At 32.6% G+C, this 22771-nt stretch overlaps 1 protein-coding gene across 1 annotated transcript in view; it reads right to left on the reverse strand.

Annotated features, from left to right (window-relative positions):
* LOC143052964 (peroxidasin homolog) overlaps nucleotides 1-12020 on the reverse strand; it is a 38732-nt gene extending 26712 nt beyond the window's left edge. Inside the window, exons 1-2 of the mRNA XM_076226139.1 lie at nucleotides 11930-12020; nucleotides 69-125 (exon numbers count right to left, since the gene is read on the reverse strand). Coding sequence (XP_076082254.1) covers nucleotides 69-125; nucleotides 11930-11936 — 64 coding nt within the window. The 5' untranslated portion in view covers nucleotides 11937-12020. The remainder of the gene's footprint in view (nucleotides 1-68; nucleotides 126-11929) is intronic.
* Nucleotides 12021-22771: the final 10751 nt, after the last annotated feature.

Raw genomic sequence — 22771 nt, forward strand, 5'->3', positions numbered from 1 at the left:
TTTGAAACATGTAATTATTGTGGGTAAAATTTAAGACAACATTTTAAATCTTAAGTAATTGTACTTACCATTTACTGATATCACAATGGTAAATGTTACAAGAATAAACGCTGTTAGCTGTAAACCTGCATAATTTGAAAGAAACAAACAAACTAGGTCATTTGAGAAGTGTTTTAGTTTTTAGTATGGTTCTATCAAATAGACAAACGAATTACTTTACGTATTTTCACAATACTGAGATTTTTTTTTATCCTAAACATAGATAACCTGAATCGGATATGGCTCAACTGATGAGTTATATGTAGACGAAACACGCGTCTGACGTATCAAATAATAAGCCTGCTACCTTTGATAAAATTGAGAATGGAAATGGGAAATGTGTCAAAGAGACAACAACCCGACCAAATAAAAAAACAACAGCAGAGGGTCACCAACAGGTCTTCAATGTAGCGAGAAATTCCCGCACCCGGAGGCGTCCTTCAGCTGGCCCCTAAACAAATATATACTAGTCCAGTGATAATGAACGCCATACTAATTTCCAAATTGTACACAAGAAACTAAAATTAAAATAATACAAGACAAACAAAGGCCAGAGGCTCCTGACTTGGGACAGGCGCAAAAAATGCGGCGGGGTTAAACATGTTTGTGAGATCTCAACCCTCCCCTATACCTCTAACCAATGTAGAAAAGTAAACGCATAACAATACGCACATTAAAATTCAGTTCAAGAGAAGTCCGAGTCTGATGTCAGAAGATGTAACCAAAGAAAATAAACAAAATGACAATAATACATAAATAACAACAGACTACTAGCAGTTAACTGACATGCCAGCTCCAGACTTCAATTAAACTGACTGAAAGATTATGATTTCGTCATATGAACATCAGGCACAATCCTTCCCGTTAGGGGTTTAGTATCATACCATCATAACATATATGAGAAGAACATAACCCGTGTCATGCCAACAACTGTTGTTAGAATAAATATGTTTAGTTCCGATGCAAAGACCTTATCAGTGACTCAATATTAACGCCAAAATATGCAATCTTTAATGACTTGACAAAAGTATCGTAATTATATCCCTTCTTAATAAGTCTATTCAAAGGTTTTGTAAGATTCTGAGGTGAATACTGACACCTTTGTGCTTTATAAAGAATATTTCCATAAAAAAATTGGATGTGAAATACCTGAACGTATTAGAAGTCTGCATGTTGAGCTATATTTACGAATGATGTCTTTATACCGATGATAAAATTTAGTAAATGTTTTGACTAGTTTGTGATATCGAGAACCCTGGTGTAATAATTTTTCAGTAATACATAAATTTCTATCGTTAAAATCTAAAGCATTGTTACATACACGAGCGAATCGTACAAGTTGAGATATATAAACACCGTAAGATGGTGACAAGGGAACGTCACCATCTAAAAACGGATAATTAACGATAGGAAATGAAAAATCATCCCTTTTATCATAAATTTTAGTATTCAGCTTTCCATTAGTGATATAGATATCAAGATCGGGAAAAGGGCAGTGGTCATTGTTAGTATTAGCTTTATTTAGAGTAAGTTCAACAGGATAAATTTTATTAATATACATACTGAAGTCGTCATTATTGAGAGCCAAAATATCATCCAAATATCTAAAAGTATTATTAAATTTGTTTATCAGATGTTGTTTCGATGTGTCTTTGCTTATTTTTGTCATAAATTGTAACTCATAACAATACAAAAACAGGTCCGCAATAAGTGGTGCACAGTTAGTCCCCATTGGAATTCCGATAATCTGACGATATACGGAATCCCCAAGTGAACAAAAATGTTATCTAGTAAAAATTCAACGGCATATATAGTATCAAAGCATGTCCAATTAACATATTTTTTTTGTTTATTGCTACTAAAAAATGACCTAAAAGAGTTTGAACATATATACTCACATTCTGATTTTTTGAATGCCCATTTAATTAGGTGTGTGGATTTTTTCTTAATGAGAATGTGAGGCAATGTGGTATATAGGGTAGAAAAATCAAAACTTTGAACAGATTCAAAATCACCAATATAAGCATGCAATTTATTAAGTACTTCCAACGAGTTCTTGACACTCCAAAAGTTATTTCTATCATCTACTATCCCCCGAGGTGAAAGGACAAATGAAGAGTCTAAATTCCTGTTTCTATCATCTATTATCACCCGAGGTGAAAGGACAAATGAAGAGTCTAAATTCCTGTTTCTATCATCTATTATCACCCGAGATGAAAGGGCAAATGAAGAGTCTAAATTCCTGTTTCTATCATCTATTATCACCCGAGATGAAAGGACAAATGAAGAGTCTAAATTCCTGTTTCTATCATCTATTATCACCCGAGATGAAAGGACAAATGAAGAGTCTAAATTCCTGTTTCTATCATCTATTATCCCCCGAGGTGAAAGGACAAATGAAGAGTCTAAATTCCTGTTTCTATCATCTATTATCACCCTCGATTAAAGGACAAATGAAGAGTCTAAATTCCTGTTTCTATCATCTATTATCACCCGCGATGAAAGGACAAATGAAGAGTCTAAATTCCTGTTTCTATCATCTATTATCACCCGCGATGAAAGGACAAATGAAGAGTCTAAATTCCTGTTTCTATCATCTATTATCACCCGAGGTAAAAGGACAAATGAAGAGTCTAAATTCCTGTTTCTATCATCTATTATCACCCTCGATGAAAGGACAAATGAAGAGTCTAAATTCCTGTTTCTATCATCTATTATCACCCGCGATGAAAGGACAAATGAAGAGTCTAAATTCCTGTTTCTATCATCTATTATCACCCGCGATGAAAGGACAAATGAAGAGTCTAAATTCCTGTTTCTATCATCTATTATCACCCGAGATGAAAGGACAAATGAAGAGTCTAAATTCCTGTTGCTATCATCTATTATCACCCGAGATGAAAGGACAAATGAAGAGTCTAAATTCCTGTTTCTATCATCTATTATCACCCGCAATGAAAGGACAAATGAAAAGTCTAAATTCCTGTTTCTATCATCTATTATCACCCGAGATGAAAGGACAAATGAAGAGTCTAAATTCCTGTTTCTATCATCTATTATCACCCGAGGTAAAAGGACAAATGAAGAGTCTAAATTCCTGTTTCTATCATTTATTATTCCCGAGGTGAAAGGACAAATGAAGAGTCTAAATTCCTGTTTCTATCATTTATTATTCCCGAGGTAAAAGGACAAATGAAGAGTCTAAATTCCTGTTTCTATCATCTATTATCACCCGAGGTAAAAGGACAAATGAAGAGTCTAAATTCCTGTTTCTATCATCTATTATCACCCGAGATGAAAGGACAAATGAAGAGTCTAAATTCCTGTTTCTATCATCTATTATCCCCCGAGGTGAAAGGACAAATGAAGAGTCTAAATTCCTGTTTCTATCATCTATTATCCCCCGAGGTGAAAGGACAAATGAAGAGTCTAAATGGAATTTTCTATTATCTACTATCACTCGAGGTGAAAGGACAAATAAAGAGTCTAAATTCCTGTTTCTATCATCTATTATTACCCGAGATGAAAGGGCAAAGAAGAGTCTAAATTCCTGTTTCTATCATCTATTATCCCCCGAGGTGAAAGGACAAATGAAGAGTCTAAATTCCTGTTTCTATCATCTATTATCACCCGCGATGAAAGGACAAATGATGAGTCTAGATTCCTGTTTCTATCATCTATTATCACCCGAGATGAAAGGACAAATGAAGAGTCTAAATTCCTGTTTCTATCATTTATTATTCCCGAGGTGAAAGGACAAATGAAGAGTCTAAATGGAATTTTCTATTATCTACTATCACTCGAGGTGAAAGGACAAATAAAGAGTCTAAATTCCTGTTTCTATCATCTATTATCCCCGAGGTGAAAGGACTAATGAAGAGTCTAAATGGAATTTTCTATTATCTATTATCACCCGAGATGAAAGGACAAATGAAGAGTCTAAATTCCTGTTTCTATCATCTATTATCCCCCGAGGTGAGAGGACAAATGAAGAGTCTAAATTCCTGTTTCTATCATCTATTATCACCCGAGGTGAAAGGACAAATGAAGAGTCTAAATTCCTGTTTCTATCATCTATTATCACCCGAGATGAAAGGACAAATGATGAGTCTAAATTCCTGTTTCTATCATCTATTATCCCCCGAGGTGAGAGGACAAATGAAGAGTCTAAATTCCTGTTTCTATCATCTATTATCACCCGAGGTAAAAGGACAAATGAAGAGTCTAAATTCCTGTTTCTATCATCTATTATCACCCGAGATGAAAGGACAAATGAAGAGTCTAAATTCCTGTTTCTATCATCTATTATCCCCCGAGGTGAAAGGACAAATGAAGAGTCTAAATTCCTGTTTCTATCATCTATTATCCCCCGAGGTGAAAGGACAAATGAAGAGTCTAAATGGAATTTTCTATTATCTACTATCACTCGAGGTGAAAGGACAAATAAAGAGTCTAAATTCCTGTTTCTATCATCTATTATCACCCGAGATGAAAGGGCAAATGAAGAGTCTAAATTCCTGTTTCTATCATCTATTATCACCCGAGATGAAAGGACAAATAAAGAGTCTAAATTCCTGTTTCTATCATCTATTATCACCCGCGATGAAAGGACAAATGATGAGTCTAGATTCCTGTTTCTATCATCTATTATCACCCGAGATGAAAGGACAAATGAAGAGTCTAAATTCCTGTTTCTATCATTTATTATTCCCGAGGTGAAAGGACAAATGAAGAGTCTAAATGGAATTTTCTATTATCTACTATCACTCGAGGTGAAAGGACAAATAAAGAGTCTAAATTCCTGTTTCTATCATCTATTATCCCCGAGGTGAAAGGACTAATGAAGAGTCTAAATGGAATTTTCTATTATCTATTATCACCCGAGATGAAAGGACAAATGAAGAGTCTAAATTCCTGTTTCTATCATTTATTATTCCCGAGGTGAAAGGACAAATGAAGAGTCTAAATGGAATTTTCTATTATCTACTATCACTCGAGGTGAAAGGACAAATAAAGAGTCTAAATTCCTGTTTCTATCATCTATTATCCCCGAGGTGAAAGGACTAATGAAGAGTCTAAATGGAATTTTCTATTATCTATTATCACCCGAGATGAAAGGACAAATGAAGAGTCTAAATTCCTGTTTCTATCATCTATTATCCCCCGAGGTGAGAGGACAAATGAAGAGTCTAAATTCCTGTTTCTATCATCTATTATCACCCGAGATGAAAGGGCAAATGAAGAGTCTAAATTCCTGTTTCTATCATCTATTATCCCCCGAGGTGAAAGGACAAATGAAGAGTCTAAATTCCTGTTTCTATCATCTATTATCACCCGCGATGAAAGGACAAATGATGAGTCTACATTCCTGTTTCTATCATCTATTATCACCCGAGATGAAAGGACAAATGAAGAGTCTAAATTCCTGTTTCTATCATCTATTATCCCCCGAGGTGAGAGGACAAATGAAGAGTCTAAATTCCTGTTTCTATCATCTATTATCACCCGAGGTGAAAGGACAAATGAAGAGTCTAAATTCCTGTTTCTATCATCTATTATCCCCCGAGGTGAAAGGACAAATGAAGAGTCTAAATTCCTGTTTCTATCATCTATTATCACCCGAGATGAAAGGACAAATGAAGAGTCTAGATTCCTGTGTCTATCATCTATTATCACCCGAGATGAAAGGACAAATGAAGAGTCTAAATTCCTGTTTCTATCATCTATTATCCCCCGAGGTGAGAGGACAAATGAAGAGTCTAATCACCCGAGATGAAAGGACAAATGAAGAGTCTAAATTCCTGTTTCTATCATCTATTATCCCCCGAGGTGAGAGGACAAATGAAGAGTCTAATCACCCGAGATGAAAGGACAAATGAAGAGTCTAAATTCCTGTTTCTATCATCTATTATCACCCGAGATGAAAGGACAAATGAAGAGTCTAGATTCCTGTGTCTATCATCTATTATCACCCGAGATGAAAGGACAAATGAAGAGTCTAAATTCCTGTTTCTATCATCTATTATCCCCCGAGGTGAGAGGACAAATGAAGAGTCTAATCACCCGAGATGAAAGGACAAATGAAGAGTCTAAATTCCTGTTTCTATCATCTATTATCCCCCGAGGTGAGAGGACAAATGAAGAGTCTAATCACCCGAGATGAAAAGACAAATGAAGAGTCTAAATTCCTGTTTCTATCATCTATTATCCCCCGAGGTGAGAGGACAAATGAAGAGTCTAATCACCCGAGATGAAAGGACAAATGAAGAGTCTAAATTCCTGTTTCTATCATCTATTATCACCCGAGATGAAAGGACAAATGAAGAGTCTAAATTCCTGTTTCTATTATCTACTATCACCCGAGATGAAAGGACAAATGAAGAGTCTAAATTCCTGTTTCTATCATCTATTATCCCCCGAGGTGAGAGGACAAATGAAGAGTCTAAATTCCTGTTTCTATCATCTATTATCACCCGAGGTGAAAGGACAAATGAAGAGTCTAAATTCCTGTTTCTATCATCTATTATCACCCGAGATGAAAGGACAAATGAAGAGTCTAAATTCCTGTTTCTATCATCTATTATCACCCGAGATGAAAGGACAAATGATGAGTCTAAATTCCTGTTTCTATCATCTATTATCCCCCGAGGTGAGAGGACAAATGAAGAGTCTAAATTCCTGTTTCTATCATCTATTATCACCCGAGGTGAAAGGACAAATGAAGAGTCTAAATTCCTGTTTCTATCATCTATTATCACCCGAGATGAAAGGACAAATGATGAGTCTAAATCAATGGGCTTTTCTATCATTTATTATCCCCCGAGGTGAAAGGGCAAATGAAGAGTCTAAATGGAATTTTCTATTATCTATTATCACCCGAGATGAAAGGACAAATGAAGAGTCTAAATTCCTGTTTCTATCATCTATTATCCCCCGAGGTGAGAGGACAAATGAAGAGTCTAAATTCCTGTTTCTATCATCTATTATCACCCGAGGTGAAAGGACAAATGAAGAGTCTAAATTCCTGTTTCTATCATCTATTATCACCCGAGATGAAAGGACAAATGAAGAGTCTAAATTCCTGTTTCTATCATCTATTATCACCCGAGATGAAAGGACAAATGATGAGTCTAAATTCCTGTTTCTATCATCTATTATCACCCGCGATGAAAGGACAAATGAAGAGTCTAAATTCCTGTTTCTATCATATATTATCCCCCGAGGTGAGAGGACAAATGAAGAGTCTAAATTCCTGTTTCTATCATCTATTATCACCCGAGATGAAAGGACAAATGATGAGTCTAGATTCCTGTTTCTATCATCTATTATCACCCGAGATGAAAGGACAAATGAAGAGTCTAAATTCCTGTTTCTATCATCTATTATCACCCGAGATGAAAGGACAAATGATGAGTCTAAATTCCTGTTTCTATCATCTATTATCACCCGCGATGAAAGGACAAATGAAGAGTCTAAATTCCTGTTTCTATCATATATTATCCCCCGAGGTGAGAGGACAAATGAAGAGTCTAAATTCCTGTTTCTATCATCTATTATCACCCGAGGTGAAAGGACAAATGAAGAGTCTAAATTCCTGTTTCTATCATCTATTATCACCCGAGATGAAAGGACAAATGATGAGTCTAGATTCCTGTTTCTATCATCTATTATCACCCGAGATGAAAGGACAAATGAAGAGTCTAAATTCCTGTTTCTATCATTTATTATTCCCGAGGTGAAAGGACAAATGAAGAGTCTAAATGGAATTTTCTATTATCTACTATCACTCGAGGTGAAAGGACAAATAAAGAGTCTAAATTCCTGTTTCTATCATCTATTATCCCCGAAGTGAAAGGACTAATGAAGAGTCTAAATGGAATTTTCTATTATCTATTATCACCCGAGATGAAAGGACAAATGAAGAGTCTAAATTCCTGTTTCTATCATCTATTATCACCCGCGGTGAAAGGACAAATGATGAGTCTAGATTCCTGTTTCTATCATCTATTATCACCCGAGATGAAAGGACAAATGAAGAGTCTAAATTCCTGTTTCTATCATCTATTATCACCCGAGGTGAAAGGACAAATGAAGAGTCTAAATTCCTGTTTCTATCATCTATTATCACCCGAGGTGAAAGGACAAATGAAGAGTCTAAATTCCTGTTTCTATCATCTACTATCCCCCGAGGTGAAAGGACAATTGAAGAGTCTAAATTCCTGTTTCTATCATCTATTATCACCCGAGATGAAAGGACAATTGAAGAGTCTAAATTCCTGTTTCTATTATCTATTATCACCCGAGATGAAAGGACAAATGAAGAGTCTAAATTCCTGTTTCTATCATCTATTATCACCCGAGGTAAAAGGACAAATGAAGAGTCTAAATTCCTGTTTCTATCATCTATTATCACCCGAGATGAAAGGACAAATGAAGAGTCTAAATTCCTGTTTCTATCATCTATTATCACCCGAGATGAAAGGACAAATGAAGAGTCTAAATTCCTGTTTCTATCATCTATTATCACCCGAGGTAAAAGGACAAATGAAGAGTCTAAATTCCTGTTTCTATCATCTATTATCACCCGAGATGAAAGGACAAATGAAGAGTCTAAATTCCTGTTTCTATCATCTATTATCACCCGAGGTGAAAGGACAAATGAAGAGTCTAAATTCCTGTTTCTATCATCTATTATCACCCGAGATGAAAGGACAAATGATGAGTCTAAATCAATGGGCTTTTCTATCATTTATTATCCCCCGAGGTGAAAGGGCAAATGAAGAGTCTAAATGGAATTTTCTATTATCTACTATCACCCGAGGTGAAAGGGCAAATAAAAGTGTAAATTGCAGTTTATTCACTATCTTCAACTTGGATGAAAAAGAAACAATTGTGTTCTTCAACGCCTGAATTATTTGAATTGATTTTGAGTGGACAGAATTATACATTAGAGTTAAATAAAAGATGTTGATGAATTCGATATAGTAGGTTCCCAAGATGTGAATGTAAAATGGTTGTCCGAGTTAATACGCAATTTCTGACATCCGGAACATTTTGGGACAATCTCGGTTTAATGGTAGAGATTGTTTCGCTCAGTATATATTTGAGAATATTCAATATATTTTCACTATGCATAAAAATGGTTCATTTCTTCATTTCCGAAAGAAGGAAGACATTTTACCGTTTACATAATTATATACATATAAATAATGACACAAACATTACAAATAACTTGTTCAAATATCCACAAATAAGCTATGTGATCGCTAGCATATACATATTATACTGAAGTTTTCATTAAATATTCCTCAAAGATTGAAGTATAAGTTATACATAGTCTACCTGCACTTGTCCAGAGATAAATGACCTTGTATAAAATTTTATAGATCATGTACAAATTTATCCAGTGGGGTTTATCATGTAAGTAAACACTCTATTCAGAGATTACTGAATGACCATGTCACGTAAAACCAATTACACATGTTATGTAAAACCAATTACACATGTTACGTAAAATTATTTCTTATGCAGCAAAAATACTGCAATCTTATTGGTTGACTACACCGGTGTAAATAACACCCCACCCTTGTTCACCCGGGGATAAATAAAATGTTGCCAAAATTAAAAAAAATATATGAAATTTTGCCAAAAAAAATTAAAAAAACAAAATTTTGCCAAAATAAAGAAAACAAAAATAAAATTAAGAAAAAAAATAATAATAAGAAAATTTGGTTACACCGTTACATTTTCAGCAGTTTGTCTATTTCAAATCTCTTAAAATTTGATTATCAAACATTGAATATTGCGATCACTGTTGGTATTATTTCTGTACCAAAATTTTTAGTACAAAACAAGTACTTTAAAATACAGGTACCTAAGTATTACAATAATTTTAAAGTAAAGAAATAGTACTAAATATTAAAGGTAAATTTCCAGTACTACAGATATTTAGTACAGAAATAGTACCTATGCAAAAGTAGCTGTGTACTATTAAGTGTATTGGGGAAGTTAAGAGTTTCAATAAGAGTATTTCAACGGTCACTTCAAAGATGCAAAAGTTTAGTACCAACGTTTATTACTTTATTTTATTAATGTGATACTTTCTCCGGGTACTATATAAACAAGTTTGTTCAGTTGGTGATCTATCTGTGTATTCCAACTTTGTGATTTTATTTAAAGGTAACCTAATAACCGGAAACCCTAGTGGTAGGATATTAGTCCTAAAAACACGAATAGCAAACAGTTACATGTCATCTACATATACCTAAGTTTCATCCATCCTCGTACTACAACAAGTCGAGTAAAGTCTCACCCCAAACAACACCAAAACAATATATAAAAAAAATAATACAAATGTGTTGAAGATACCTATAGATAAATGCAATAGGAATACCGCTGTTCAATAATCTTAAGTAAATTAAACGAAAACAAATCCCGATCACAAATCAAAACAGCCAAAATCACATCAACTATATAGGGAAAACAACGGACCAACAGAAATACTGTAAGGTTACAATAAACCAACACCAACATAAATATAGGGTATTCAACAAAAATCATAGAAAAAAGATATACCAACATGAATAAAACGAGAAACTAAAAAAGTAACAATACTATGGATTCATTATTATTCGTTGGATACCAATTTTCGTGTTTTTCGTGCGTACACACATACCACGAAATTAAATATTTTACGAATAACAAATTTCCTATAGGCTTGTATAGGGTATAGGTGGGAGGGTTGAGATCTCATTAACATGTTTAACCCCGCCGCATTTTTGCGCCTGTCCCTAGTCAGGAGCCTCTAGCCTTTGTTAGTCTTGTACTATTTTTAATTTTAGTTTTCTGTGTACAATTTTGAGTTAAGTATGGCGTTCATTATCACTGGGTTAGTGTATATATTTTGTTTGGAGGCCAGCTGGAGGACGCCTCCGGGTGCGGGAATTTCTCGCTGCATTGAAGACCTGTTGGTAACCTTCTGTTGTTGTCTGTTGTTGTCTCTTTGACACATTCCCCATTTCCATTCTCAATTTTATTGTATAGATACTATGACAAAACCACGAAATTAAATATCCACGAACATACAAGTTTTCCTTAATCCACGAAAAGGTGTAACGACGAAAATAAATGATTCCACGGTAATACTGCAAAAAGAATTATTGTTGCGACTTTTTAGCTGGATGAACTAACGTTCATAGAAAGCAAGATCTATGAATGCCTAAGGAGAGCGACAAGACTTCATGTAGTTTTACGTCGTATGTATTCTGCAAAGTGCTTATTTACAGGAACATTTCTATTAAGGTGGCTCCGGACTATTCGACTGCGCATGATTTCACGCATGAATTACAAAAGTATTTGTCGTAAATTCGATATATTTTTTTTAATATGTTGATTGATTAGAAATGTTAAATCATTATAGTTATGTGACTAATAGAATATTTTCGTTATTATCCGTATTTGTTAAAGGGTCAAAATGACATTTCACCCATTTTCATCATTTTCCTGTCAAAATTTGGGTTTAAGGCAAAATAATTTGTTTTCCTTATCCGTGACCTATGTTTTGTATTTGCTCATTCTTTGAAGCTATAGTTATGATAGTTCAGCTTTTTATATTACAGTTTTGGACCAAGTGTCATAGAAAGTTTTTTTTGATATTCCGATAAAAATATGTCAACACCTCTATTTTCCCTATCATTTCATTGAAAAATGGTCCCTTTTTATACATACCTGTTTAAAAGTAAAATTTTGAGCTTAAATGGTCCGTGATCCCCTATTTTTTTTCGACCAATTTGATTCACTTTCTGTAAAGAATAAAACAACAAAAAATACGGCCTTTCTGATAGAAACTTCGAATAGGCCCGAGCCACCTTAATACATTGTAAATACATACCTTCCATGATCACTTTCTTAGCGTAACAAATAGTAACACCTTATCTATTTTTCTTTGTTTATCTCAAGTAAATTGTCATTAAATATCAACTATGTCATTCATTTAGTACAATAATATATAACATTTCATATGGTTGACCCTATATATACTGGTAATACTTTAGAATGGGATTGTACCATTTAGTACAATGATATATAACATTTCATATGGTTGACCCTATATATACTGGTAATACTTTAGAATGGGATTGTACCATTTAGTACAATGATATATAACAATTCATAGGGTTGACCCTATATATACTGGTAATACTTTAGAATGGGATTGTACCATTTAGTACAATAATATATAACATTTCATATGGTTGACCCTATATATACTGGTAATACTTTAGAATGAATGATTATATAAATCGTTTAACTTTATATGTTGGTAGTAGATATAAGAACAGGAATAGAATAGTTGTATATCACATATAATACAGTCAATGTTATATATATATATATTTGTAGTGCATTAGAACTTGTTTTTCTGTCATCATATTATATATCAGAATTAAATTGTATAGTTCACCCTGAATATATTGGTCGTACATTAGAACGAGCTATGTTTCAATAATTAAAAATAAAACAGATCAAGTCATATATCATGTATATAATACATAGTGAAAATTCACGCGCATTAATTCTACGTGAATTTAACTTCGTGTGAATCTCACTTAAAATTCTCGTGGATTTCTCCTCAAACGAGCTAATACGTGAGACTCAGGTCAAATCAGGTCAAGTGAGTTTCACATGAATCTGAAATGCTTGTAAAACATTTTAAGTGAGGTTAAAGATTAACGCGCTTTTCATGTATAAGCTCGTTAGATGTGAATCTAACATGAAAATTTTAACGATAACAGGGGCGGATGCAGGAATTTTCGAAAGGGGGGGTGCTAACCCAGGGCACCCAGGGCAAAGGGGGGGTGCAAAACATATGTCCCGATACAAATGCATTGATCGGCAAAAATAATGGGGGGGTGCGCACCCCCGGAACCCCCCCCCCCCCCTGGATCCGCCACTGGATAATTTCATGTAAGATTCATGCAAATTCATGTGACCAAATTTTGCATCAAAATGGGATTATTCCTTTGTGATATATTAATTTTTATAAAGTTATAAATGGTATTGCATTGTTTTATAAAGTTATAAATGGTATGGCATTGTTTTATAAAGTTATAAATGTTATTGCATTGTTTTATAAAGTTATAAATGGTATGGCATTGTTTTATAAAGTTATAAATGTTATTGCATTGTTTTATAAAGTTATAAATGGTATGGCATTGTTTTATAAAGTAATAAATGTTATTGCATTGTTTTATAAAGTAATAAATGTTATTGCATTGTTTTATATAAAGTTATAAATGGTATTGCATTGTTTTATAAAGTAATAAATGTTATTGCATTGTTTTATATAAAGTTATAAATGGTATTGCATTGTTTTATATAAAGTTATAAATGGTATTGCATTGTTTATAAAGTTATAAATGTTATTGCATTGTTTTATAAAGTTATAAATGTTATTGCATTGTTTTATAAAGTTATAAATGGTATTGCATTGTTTTATAAAGTTATAAATGGTATTGCATTGTTTATAAAGTTATAAATGTTATTGCATTGTTTTATAAAGTTATAAATGGTATTGCATTGTTTTATAAAGTTATAAATGTTATTGCATTGTTTTATAAAGTTATAAATGGTATTGCATTGTTTTATAAAGTAATAAATGTTATTGCATTGTTTTATAAAGTTATAAATGGTATGGCATTGTTTTATAAAGTAATAAATGTTATTGCATTGTTTTATATAAAGTTATAAATGGTATTGCATTGTTTTATATAAAGTTATAAATGGTATTGCATTGTTTATAAAGTTATAAATGGTATTGCATTGTTTTATAAAGTAATAAATGTTATTGCATTGTTTTATAAAGTTATAAATGTTATTGCATTGTTTTATAAAGTTATAAATGGTATTGCATTGTTTTATAAAGTAATAAATGTTATTGCATTGTTTTATATAAAGTTATAAATGTTATTGCATTGTTTTATAAAGTTATAAATGGTATTGCATTGTTTTATAAAGTAATAAATGTTATTGCATTGTTTTATAAAGTTATAAATGTTATTGCATTGTTTTATAAAGTTATAAATGGTATTGCATTGTTTTATAAAGTAATAAATGTTATTGCATTGTTTTATAAAGTTATAAATGTTATTGCATTGTTTTATAAAGTTATAAATGGTATTGCATTGTTTTATAAAGTAATAAATGTTATTGCATTGTTTTATAAAGTTATAAATGTTATTGCATTGTTTTATAAAGTTATAAATGGTATTGCATTGTTTTATAAAGTTATAAATGGTATTGCATTGTTTATAAAGTTATAAATGGTATTGCATTGTTTTTAACAGGTTTAATTCATTTACAACCTATACCAGTTTACCTACTTACATAAAAGTAGGGCTTTAGAATAGGGTTATTCTTGCATAATCAAGGAAATGTTTAAATATTACGTATAGATAGTACATTAACAAAATTATCCTGACATTATATATAACATATTTAACAGATTATCTCAGATATATACTGTGTATGTTATATATCGTTTGTGCATTAGAACAAAGTGGTCCCGACATTATATAACATTCTGTTATTCGATAGAGGGTCATCAGAAATACTGTTTACTTGCGTAGTGGTGGTGTTAATCCATATGTGGATTCTTAAAAAATCGTAAGAGTGTCTGGATAATTTTAAATCTCGATCCCTCTCTGAAATAAGATCTATCAAAACTTAAGATTTTTCAAACCTGTATACCACAATTCCACATGTGAAATTAAAAATATTCTAAAAGAAATAATCCACAATACTTTTCAAAATAAAAATGGTAGCATATGCTATTTATTTATCACTTTTGAATACCATGCTCGTTTTGTTAATACCATGGAAGTAATATTGATAATATATTAAATATTACTTCAATGTTAATACTAAACAAAAAGTATAACATGCTACACAGTGGAATAAGTGATTAGAACGCTGCAGTTTATCTGTGAACACATATTTGTTGAATGTGGAGGTAGACATTTTCTACAAATTGTCGGCATTCCTATGGGAACGAACTGTGAGTCTCTCCTTATTTTCATATTAAATTGGAGTACCATCATGCACTTGCAAGACGATCAAAAAAGTAGCCAGATCGTTAAATTCATATTCAGATATATTGATGAATTTTCTTTCAATTAACAATACAAACTTTTTTGATTGGGTTCTATTGATATATCCTCCATAACTAGCAATTAAAGAAACAGCAGACACGGCTTCCTCTGCCTCATATTTGGACTTATACCTCGAATTTGACATAAGCGGTCGTCTCAGTACTAGAATTTAGGACAAACGAGACGATTTTCATTTTGAAATATCAATTTCGCACACCTAGGTAGCAATACACAAACTCTACCTGCATATAGGATATACATTTCCAAACTCATTCGGTATTCAAAACCTTGCACCTGCTACTTAGACTTTGCCACAAGTTTCCGAGCAGAAAGTTGATGAACCAAGGGTATGTCAAAGAATGTCTTGTCCTTTTTCTCAAAAAGTTCACTGGAAGATACCAAGACCTTGTTAGATATGATGAATATTCCTTTACAAGAATAGATTCTAGGTACTGACGTTTCATCTTAATAATGTGTTATAATATTCTTTCATTTGTTTTTGTAAGTTATTACTTTTACTGATTATATATAGTCTATTTTTGGTAATATCCATTCAAAACTTATACATCCCGTCATTGTGTAATTGTGCTAAGGTAAAATTTTAATTTTTCTTTCGTTTTTGCTGATATGCTTTGTCTATGTGCCCTTTTTGTTTATCTTTCTTGGCACATTTGTTTGTTTTTATAGTGATTAAGATTATAACTCAATGTTGACTGATGTACCCCTATGTTTTACATTTTGACCTTATATGTCTGTTTTGTTCACACATCGTTGTCAATACAATGGAATTTTATGCGAATGTCATATAAGTGCGAGGTTTAGCTATCTTTATAACCCCGTTTAGTCCACCATTTTCCACATAAGAAAATGACTGTACCTAGTCAGGAATATGACAGTTGTTATCATTCGTTTGATGTGTTTGAGATTTTGATTTTGCCATTTAGGGACTTACTGTTTTAAAAATTTCTCGGAGTTTGATATTTTTTGGTATTTTAACTTTTCTTAGAACAAGATTATCCCTATATAATGTTTATATGTTTTATGACAATAACAATCAAAACCAAGGAGTAAACAAAGACTCGCAAAACCAAACGACTTTTGCATCAACAGTTATAAATAATAATTTAAAACTTAAAACCGGGAGTGAAATCAGGTGCTCCGGAAGCGTGCGTAAGCATTTCCTGCACCTTATACGGTACACGTAGATATATAGGTAGTGCATTTGAACAAGATCATCCCTATATAATGTATCACAGAATGCCTACCTCATACCTCACTCCTTTGATTATCTACCTCTATTGTTTGCCTACCTCGTCTGCTTTGATTATCTTCTTCGCAAATACTTCCCTCTTCATTCACTGCTTAATTCGTATCCATCCTCTATTGATTGCTTACCTCGTTCATCCATCCTCTATTGATTGCTTACCTCGTTCATCCATCCTCGTCTTGATTGTCTACTTCTTACCTCCCTCCCACTCTATTTACTGCCTAATTTGTTCCTCCTTCTTTCCCTTTTTAACTTTTTTTTAATAGAGCGTCTCTTGTAAGTCTTTTGCAGCAAAGTGTGCCTCTGGCTTACTGAGTTTCAATCCTGGTATCTATGATAGAGTTTATTCACGGTTCTTTAAACATCAGATTAGTTGTAACATTAGATCTTGTGTCAATTGCTCTTGTGGATAGTTGTTTTATGGCAATCCTATAAATATTATATTTATAGACCGGTTTTTGATACTGCTCTTGTGAAAAGTTGTATCATTGCAACCTACCACATCCTCTTATTTTATATTTATAGGCCGGCTTTTTTATACTGCCCTTGTGGATATTTGTTTCATGGCAATCTTACCACATACTCTGATTTTATATATAATGTGGATTCATTTATTTTCGTGGGTACCAATTTTCGTGGTTTGAGGAAAACTTGCACATTCGTGGGTATTTAATTTCGTGGTCTTTACAAAGTATGCATATATTCCTTTAGAAAATTTGCAATTCGTTGAATATTTAAATTCGTGGTTTCCCGGTACCCACGAAATCCACGAAAATTGGTATCCAACGAATAATAATGAATCCACAGGTTTTTGACACTGTTCTTGTGGATATTTGTCCCAATGGCAATCAACACATTTTCTTATTTTTGTAGTTTAATTTCAGATTAGAATATTTTATCCTGAAGAAGCTAGAGTTATCCTGGTGAGATTAACGTATAGCGGGTTATATTTCCTGGTGAGATTAACGTATAGCGGGTTATATTTCCTGGTGAGATTAACGTATAGTGGGTTATATTTCCTGGTGAGATTAACGTATAGTGGGTTATATTTCCTGGTGAGATTAACGTATAGCGGGTTATATTTCCTGGTGAGATTAACGTATAGCGGGTTATATTTCCTGGTGAGATTAACGTATAGCGGGTTATATTTCCTGGTGAGATTAACGTATAGCGGGTTATATTTCCTGGTGAGATTAACGTATAGCGGGTTATATTTCCTGGTGAGATTAACGTATAGCGGGTTATATTTCCTGGTGAGATTAACGTATAGCGGGTTATATTACCTGGTGAGATTAACGTATAGCGGGTTATATTTCCTGGTGAGATTAACGTATAGCGGGTTATATTTGCTGGTGAGATTAACGTATAGCGGGTTATATTTGCTGGTGAGATTAACGTATAGCGGGTTATATTTGCTGGTGAGATTAACGTATAGCGGGTTATATTTGCTGGTGAGATTAACGTATAGCGGGTTATATTTCCTGGTGAGATTAACGTATAGCGGGTTATATTTCCTGGTGAGATTAACGTATAGCGGGTTATATTTCCTGGTGAGATTAACGTATAGCGGGTTATATTTGCTGGTGAGATTAACGTATAGCGGGTTATATTTGCTGGTGAGATTAACGTATAGCAGGTTATATTTGCTGGTGAGATTAACGTATAGCAGGTTATATTTCCTGGTGAGATTAACGTATAGCGGGTTATATTTGCTGGTGAGATTAACGTATAGCGGGTTATATTTGCTGGTGAGATTAACGTATAGCGGGTTATATTTGCTGGTATAAAATTTCAAGATTTTCATTGGATAAGGGATACGAAATATTTTGGCAATTACTATTTTGGAGGGATAGTGTAAACCTAGTGAGGAATAGTGTTATCCCTGTGAATGCTAGTGTTATCCTCCTGAAGGCTAGTAAATCCTTGTGAGGGAAAGTGTTATCCTGCTGTGGGACAGTATTTTCCTGGTGAAGAAAAGTTATCTGGATGATTGATAGTGTTATCCCAGTGAAGGGCGTGAAGAAAAGATGGTTATCAGAAGCCTGTCATAGTTAAGGTAAAGAATACTGAAACTAAAATACGGATAATGCGACAAAAAAGATCCCTGAAAAATGAAGTGAAATTGCATGATGACATATCACAACGCAATCTTGGACTAATGGCAAGACTTAAAAACACTGAAAAATTTGAAAATGTATGGTTTTATAACTGTAATGTGTATGCCAAAACTGAAACTAGTAGCAGAATAAGATTTGATCTATTTGACAATGTAGAAGAAAAAATGAAAAAGAAATTGAAAGATGGAAATTAATTCGTTTTCATATTAGTCTGTTACACTTGTTAATATTTTTTGGAAAATGTACAGTTTTTATCAGTATAAATAGATAGATATAAATGTGAAAGATAAATACTGATGTGTGTCATGTCAACTCCAAATTACAAAATCCTGGATACATATATAGTAAATAGTATAAGAGATTTTTTTATTATTTTTTTTTTATTAATATAAATTATACTGTCACTATAGAGTATAGGGGAAATAACTCTAACATTTATTATGAAATTAATATAATCTTATCTCCCTTAAAACATCTATTCCTTTGCTAGATTTATTCATAACTATATAATGCCATACTGTAAATTAGTTTATACATTCAATGTTGAATGAAGAAAATAATATGCGACATCTTATGTTTGTATGTGTGTATGTTTGTGTATGTCTTATGTGTTACAATTGTATATTTGTACTTATGAACTTGCTTATATGTTTTATAAATCATCACTTCAGATATAATCATGGATAATAATGTAACGATATTATCAATGAATGTGAGGGGTCTTTTTTCAAACTCCAAAAAGAGGGCAGATGTTTTTGATTGGGCTAGGAGTAAAAATACTTCCATAGTGTGTTTTCAGGAAACTCATAGCAATAAAGACATTGAAAAATACTGGGAGGATGAATGGGGAAATAAGTGCTTTTTCAGTCATAAAGACAGTAAAAGTGCAGGTGTCTCTGTTATGTTTAAAAAGGGTCTGGATTTTGTTGTGCATAATTCTATTATTGATGATAATGGTCGTTACATTATTTTAGATATAACAATTTTTTCACAAAGATTAAGTTTTGCATGTTTGTATGGTTATAATACAGATGAACCTTCATTCTTTGACACAATAATGCAGAATATTTTAATCTTTAAAAACACCAGTGTTTTACTATGTGGTGACTGGAATGTTGTATTAGATAAATTTATGGATACATATAATATCAAACATAATAGAAACCCTAACTCCCGTAAAAAAATTGATGAAATCATTGATGTTTTTGAACTACTTGATCCTTGGCGTACATGCTATCCAGAAGATAGGAAATATACCTGGCGTCAGTCCTCACCAATAAAACAAAGTCGCCTTGATTATTTTTTAATTTCAGAAGACCTTTTTTCACTTATGAAGAATACCATTATCATTCCTGGTTATAGAACAGACCATTCGGCAATTCTTTTCACCTTCTCAGCTTGTTTAGAGAAACGGGGCAAAAGTTATTGGAAATTTAACTCTCAGTTACTTAGAGATGCAGATTATATAAAAATGGTTAAATCATGTATTAATGATACTATTTTGGAATACCATCTGTCAGGTGATATGGAAAATCTTCTTTCTGTTGAGTTGTCATGTAATGATCAAACATTTTTTGAAATATTAAAAATGAAGATTAGATCCTTGTCAATAAATTACAGCATTAATAAATCCAGAGAGGAAAAAAATGTCACTCTCAAACTTGAAAATGATATTTTAAATTTTGAAAGTATTATGAATCATTCTCCAAGTGATGAGGTTCAAAAATCTTTATTTGAAAAAAAACTTGAACTAGAAAATTGTAGACAAAAGAAAGTTGAAGGCTTGCTGCTTAGATCCCGAGCTAACTGGCATGAGAATGGTGAAAAGTGTACAAATTATTTTTGTAAATTAGAAAAGAAAAATTTTATTAAGAAAACCATAACAGAACTTATTGATGATAAAGGTCAGCATATTTCAGAGCAATCAAAAATTCTGATGGAACAACAAAATTTTTATAAAAATTTGTACTCAAGCAAAAAATTAGATTGCAATGATACATCATTTTTTAATCATAACATTAAGCTTACAGAAGAACAAAGTGATCTTTGTGAAGGAAATTTAACTTTTAAAGAATGTGCTGAATCTTTAAAATTTATGACAAATGGTAAAAGTCCTGGTTCTGATTGGTATTCTGTAGATTTTTATAAATTTTTTTGGAAAGATATTGGCCCTTTTGTCTTTCGATCTCTTCACTTTGGATATGCGGGGGGTAAATTTTCTGATTTTCAGTATCAAAGTATAATAACTTGCATTCCTAAAGAGGGAAAAGACAGACAGTATATTAGTAACTGGCGTCCTATTAGTCTTTTGAATACTGATATGAAAATAGCTTCTGCTGTTATAGCTAATAGACTTAAACCCGTTTTACCATTTATCATAAGTGACACACAAAAAGGTTTCATTAAAGACAGATTTATGGGTGAGAACACACGCCTTTTATATGATTTGATGCACTATCTTGAGGAAAATAATAAGACAGGTCTTTTATTACTTGTTGATTTTGAAAAGGCATTTGATTCCTTGGAATGGTTATTTTTAAAAAATACTTTGAAAAGCTTTAATTTTGGGCCTTCTTTATGTAGATGGTTTGAAACTTTATACTCAGGGGCATCAAGTTGTGTTATAAATAATGGACACATGTCTAAGTTTTTTCATTTAGAAAGAGGTTGCAGACAAGGAGATCCTCTTTCTCCCTATTTATTTATAATTGGGGTTGAATTATTATCTTTGAAATTAAAAGGTAATCCTGACATAAGGGGAATTACTATCAATGATGATGAATCACTTTTAAGCATGTACGCAGATGACACATTCCTTATGTTAGATGGAAGGGAAATATCGTTGAGGGAAACACTTTCATGTTTTGAATCTTTTTATAAAATTTCAGGTCTGAAAATAAATGCTTCAAAGACAAAAGCACTATGGGTTGGAAGTAAAAAATATTCTGATCTTATTTTATGTCCAGACTTAAAACTTCATTGGTCACATTCAAATTTTAAACTTTTGGGGATTGAATTTTCTTTAGATTTAAGCTGTATCACAGAAATTAATTTTGCTAAGAAAATTAAAGAGGTTTTTGCAATTCTGAAGAGCTGGCAACATCGAAAACTCACATTATTAGGAAAAATTACAGTAATTAAATCACTTGCTCTTTCAAAGTTGGTCCATTTATTGACTGCATTACCAAACCTATCACACTCCAGGTTAACAGAGCTCACTTCATTATTTTATGATTTCATATGGAATGGAAAACCAGACAGAATTAAGCGAAACACACTTGTTGGTAATATTTCACAAGGTGGACTTAATATGGTACATCTTCATTCATTTAATATCTATTTGAAAATTAGTTGGATAAAAAGACTGCTGGCAAACCCTAGCGGTGGCTGGCAGCAGTTGTTACTGGCAGACCTTATGCAGTACGGGGGTGAAAGGGTTTTAAATCTTCAGAAAGAAAAGCTGATTGAGATTGCTAAAAGATGTAAAAATTCTTTCTGGAAGGATGTTTTACTATGCTTGTCCGCTGCAAAACCTATTACTGAGATTTCTGTCAGTGACATTTTATCCTTAGATATTTTGAACTTTTCTTCTTTGGATGATTTCCCATATTACATTCAATGGGAAAAGGGGGGTGTGCAGTCAGTAAGTGACCTTATTAATCGTGAAAATATGATTTTTTATAAATTTGAGCAATTTCAAGAAAAAATACAAACCAACAATTTTATTAAATATTATGGTTTGATATCAAAAATCCCTAACGCTATGAAAAAATGCCTTAAAGATAACTGTCTAAATCAAGATTTAGATAAGTCTAACACTGGTGATACTTTCTTAAAAAAAATCAGGTGTAATGTGAAAGCCAAATTTGTATATAAAAACTTAGTAAATGAAGTTATTCAACTACCAACAATTAAATTTTTGAAATGGGCAGAGCTGTTAGTTATTGATACTACAGAATGGTCAGAGTATTTCATGATAACAAAAAAGTCTTGTAGAGATGCTTATTTAAGAACCTTTCAATATAAATTTTTGCATAGAATTATAGCAACGAATACCTTTTTGTACAAAATCAAATTAAAAGATACCAAGTTATGTACTTTTTGTAAACTTGGAGAAGAAACCATTGAACACCTGTTTTTTGAATGCCCAATAACTTTTCAATTGTGGCAGTCTTTTTTCAATATTGTGAAACTTTTTT

The sequence above is a fragment of the Mytilus galloprovincialis genome, chromosome 11, assembly GCF_965363235.1.
Source record: "Mytilus galloprovincialis chromosome 11, xbMytGall1.hap1.1, whole genome shotgun sequence".
In the NCBI taxonomy this organism is placed as follows: Eukaryota; Metazoa; Mollusca; class Bivalvia; order Mytilida; family Mytilidae; genus Mytilus; species Mytilus galloprovincialis.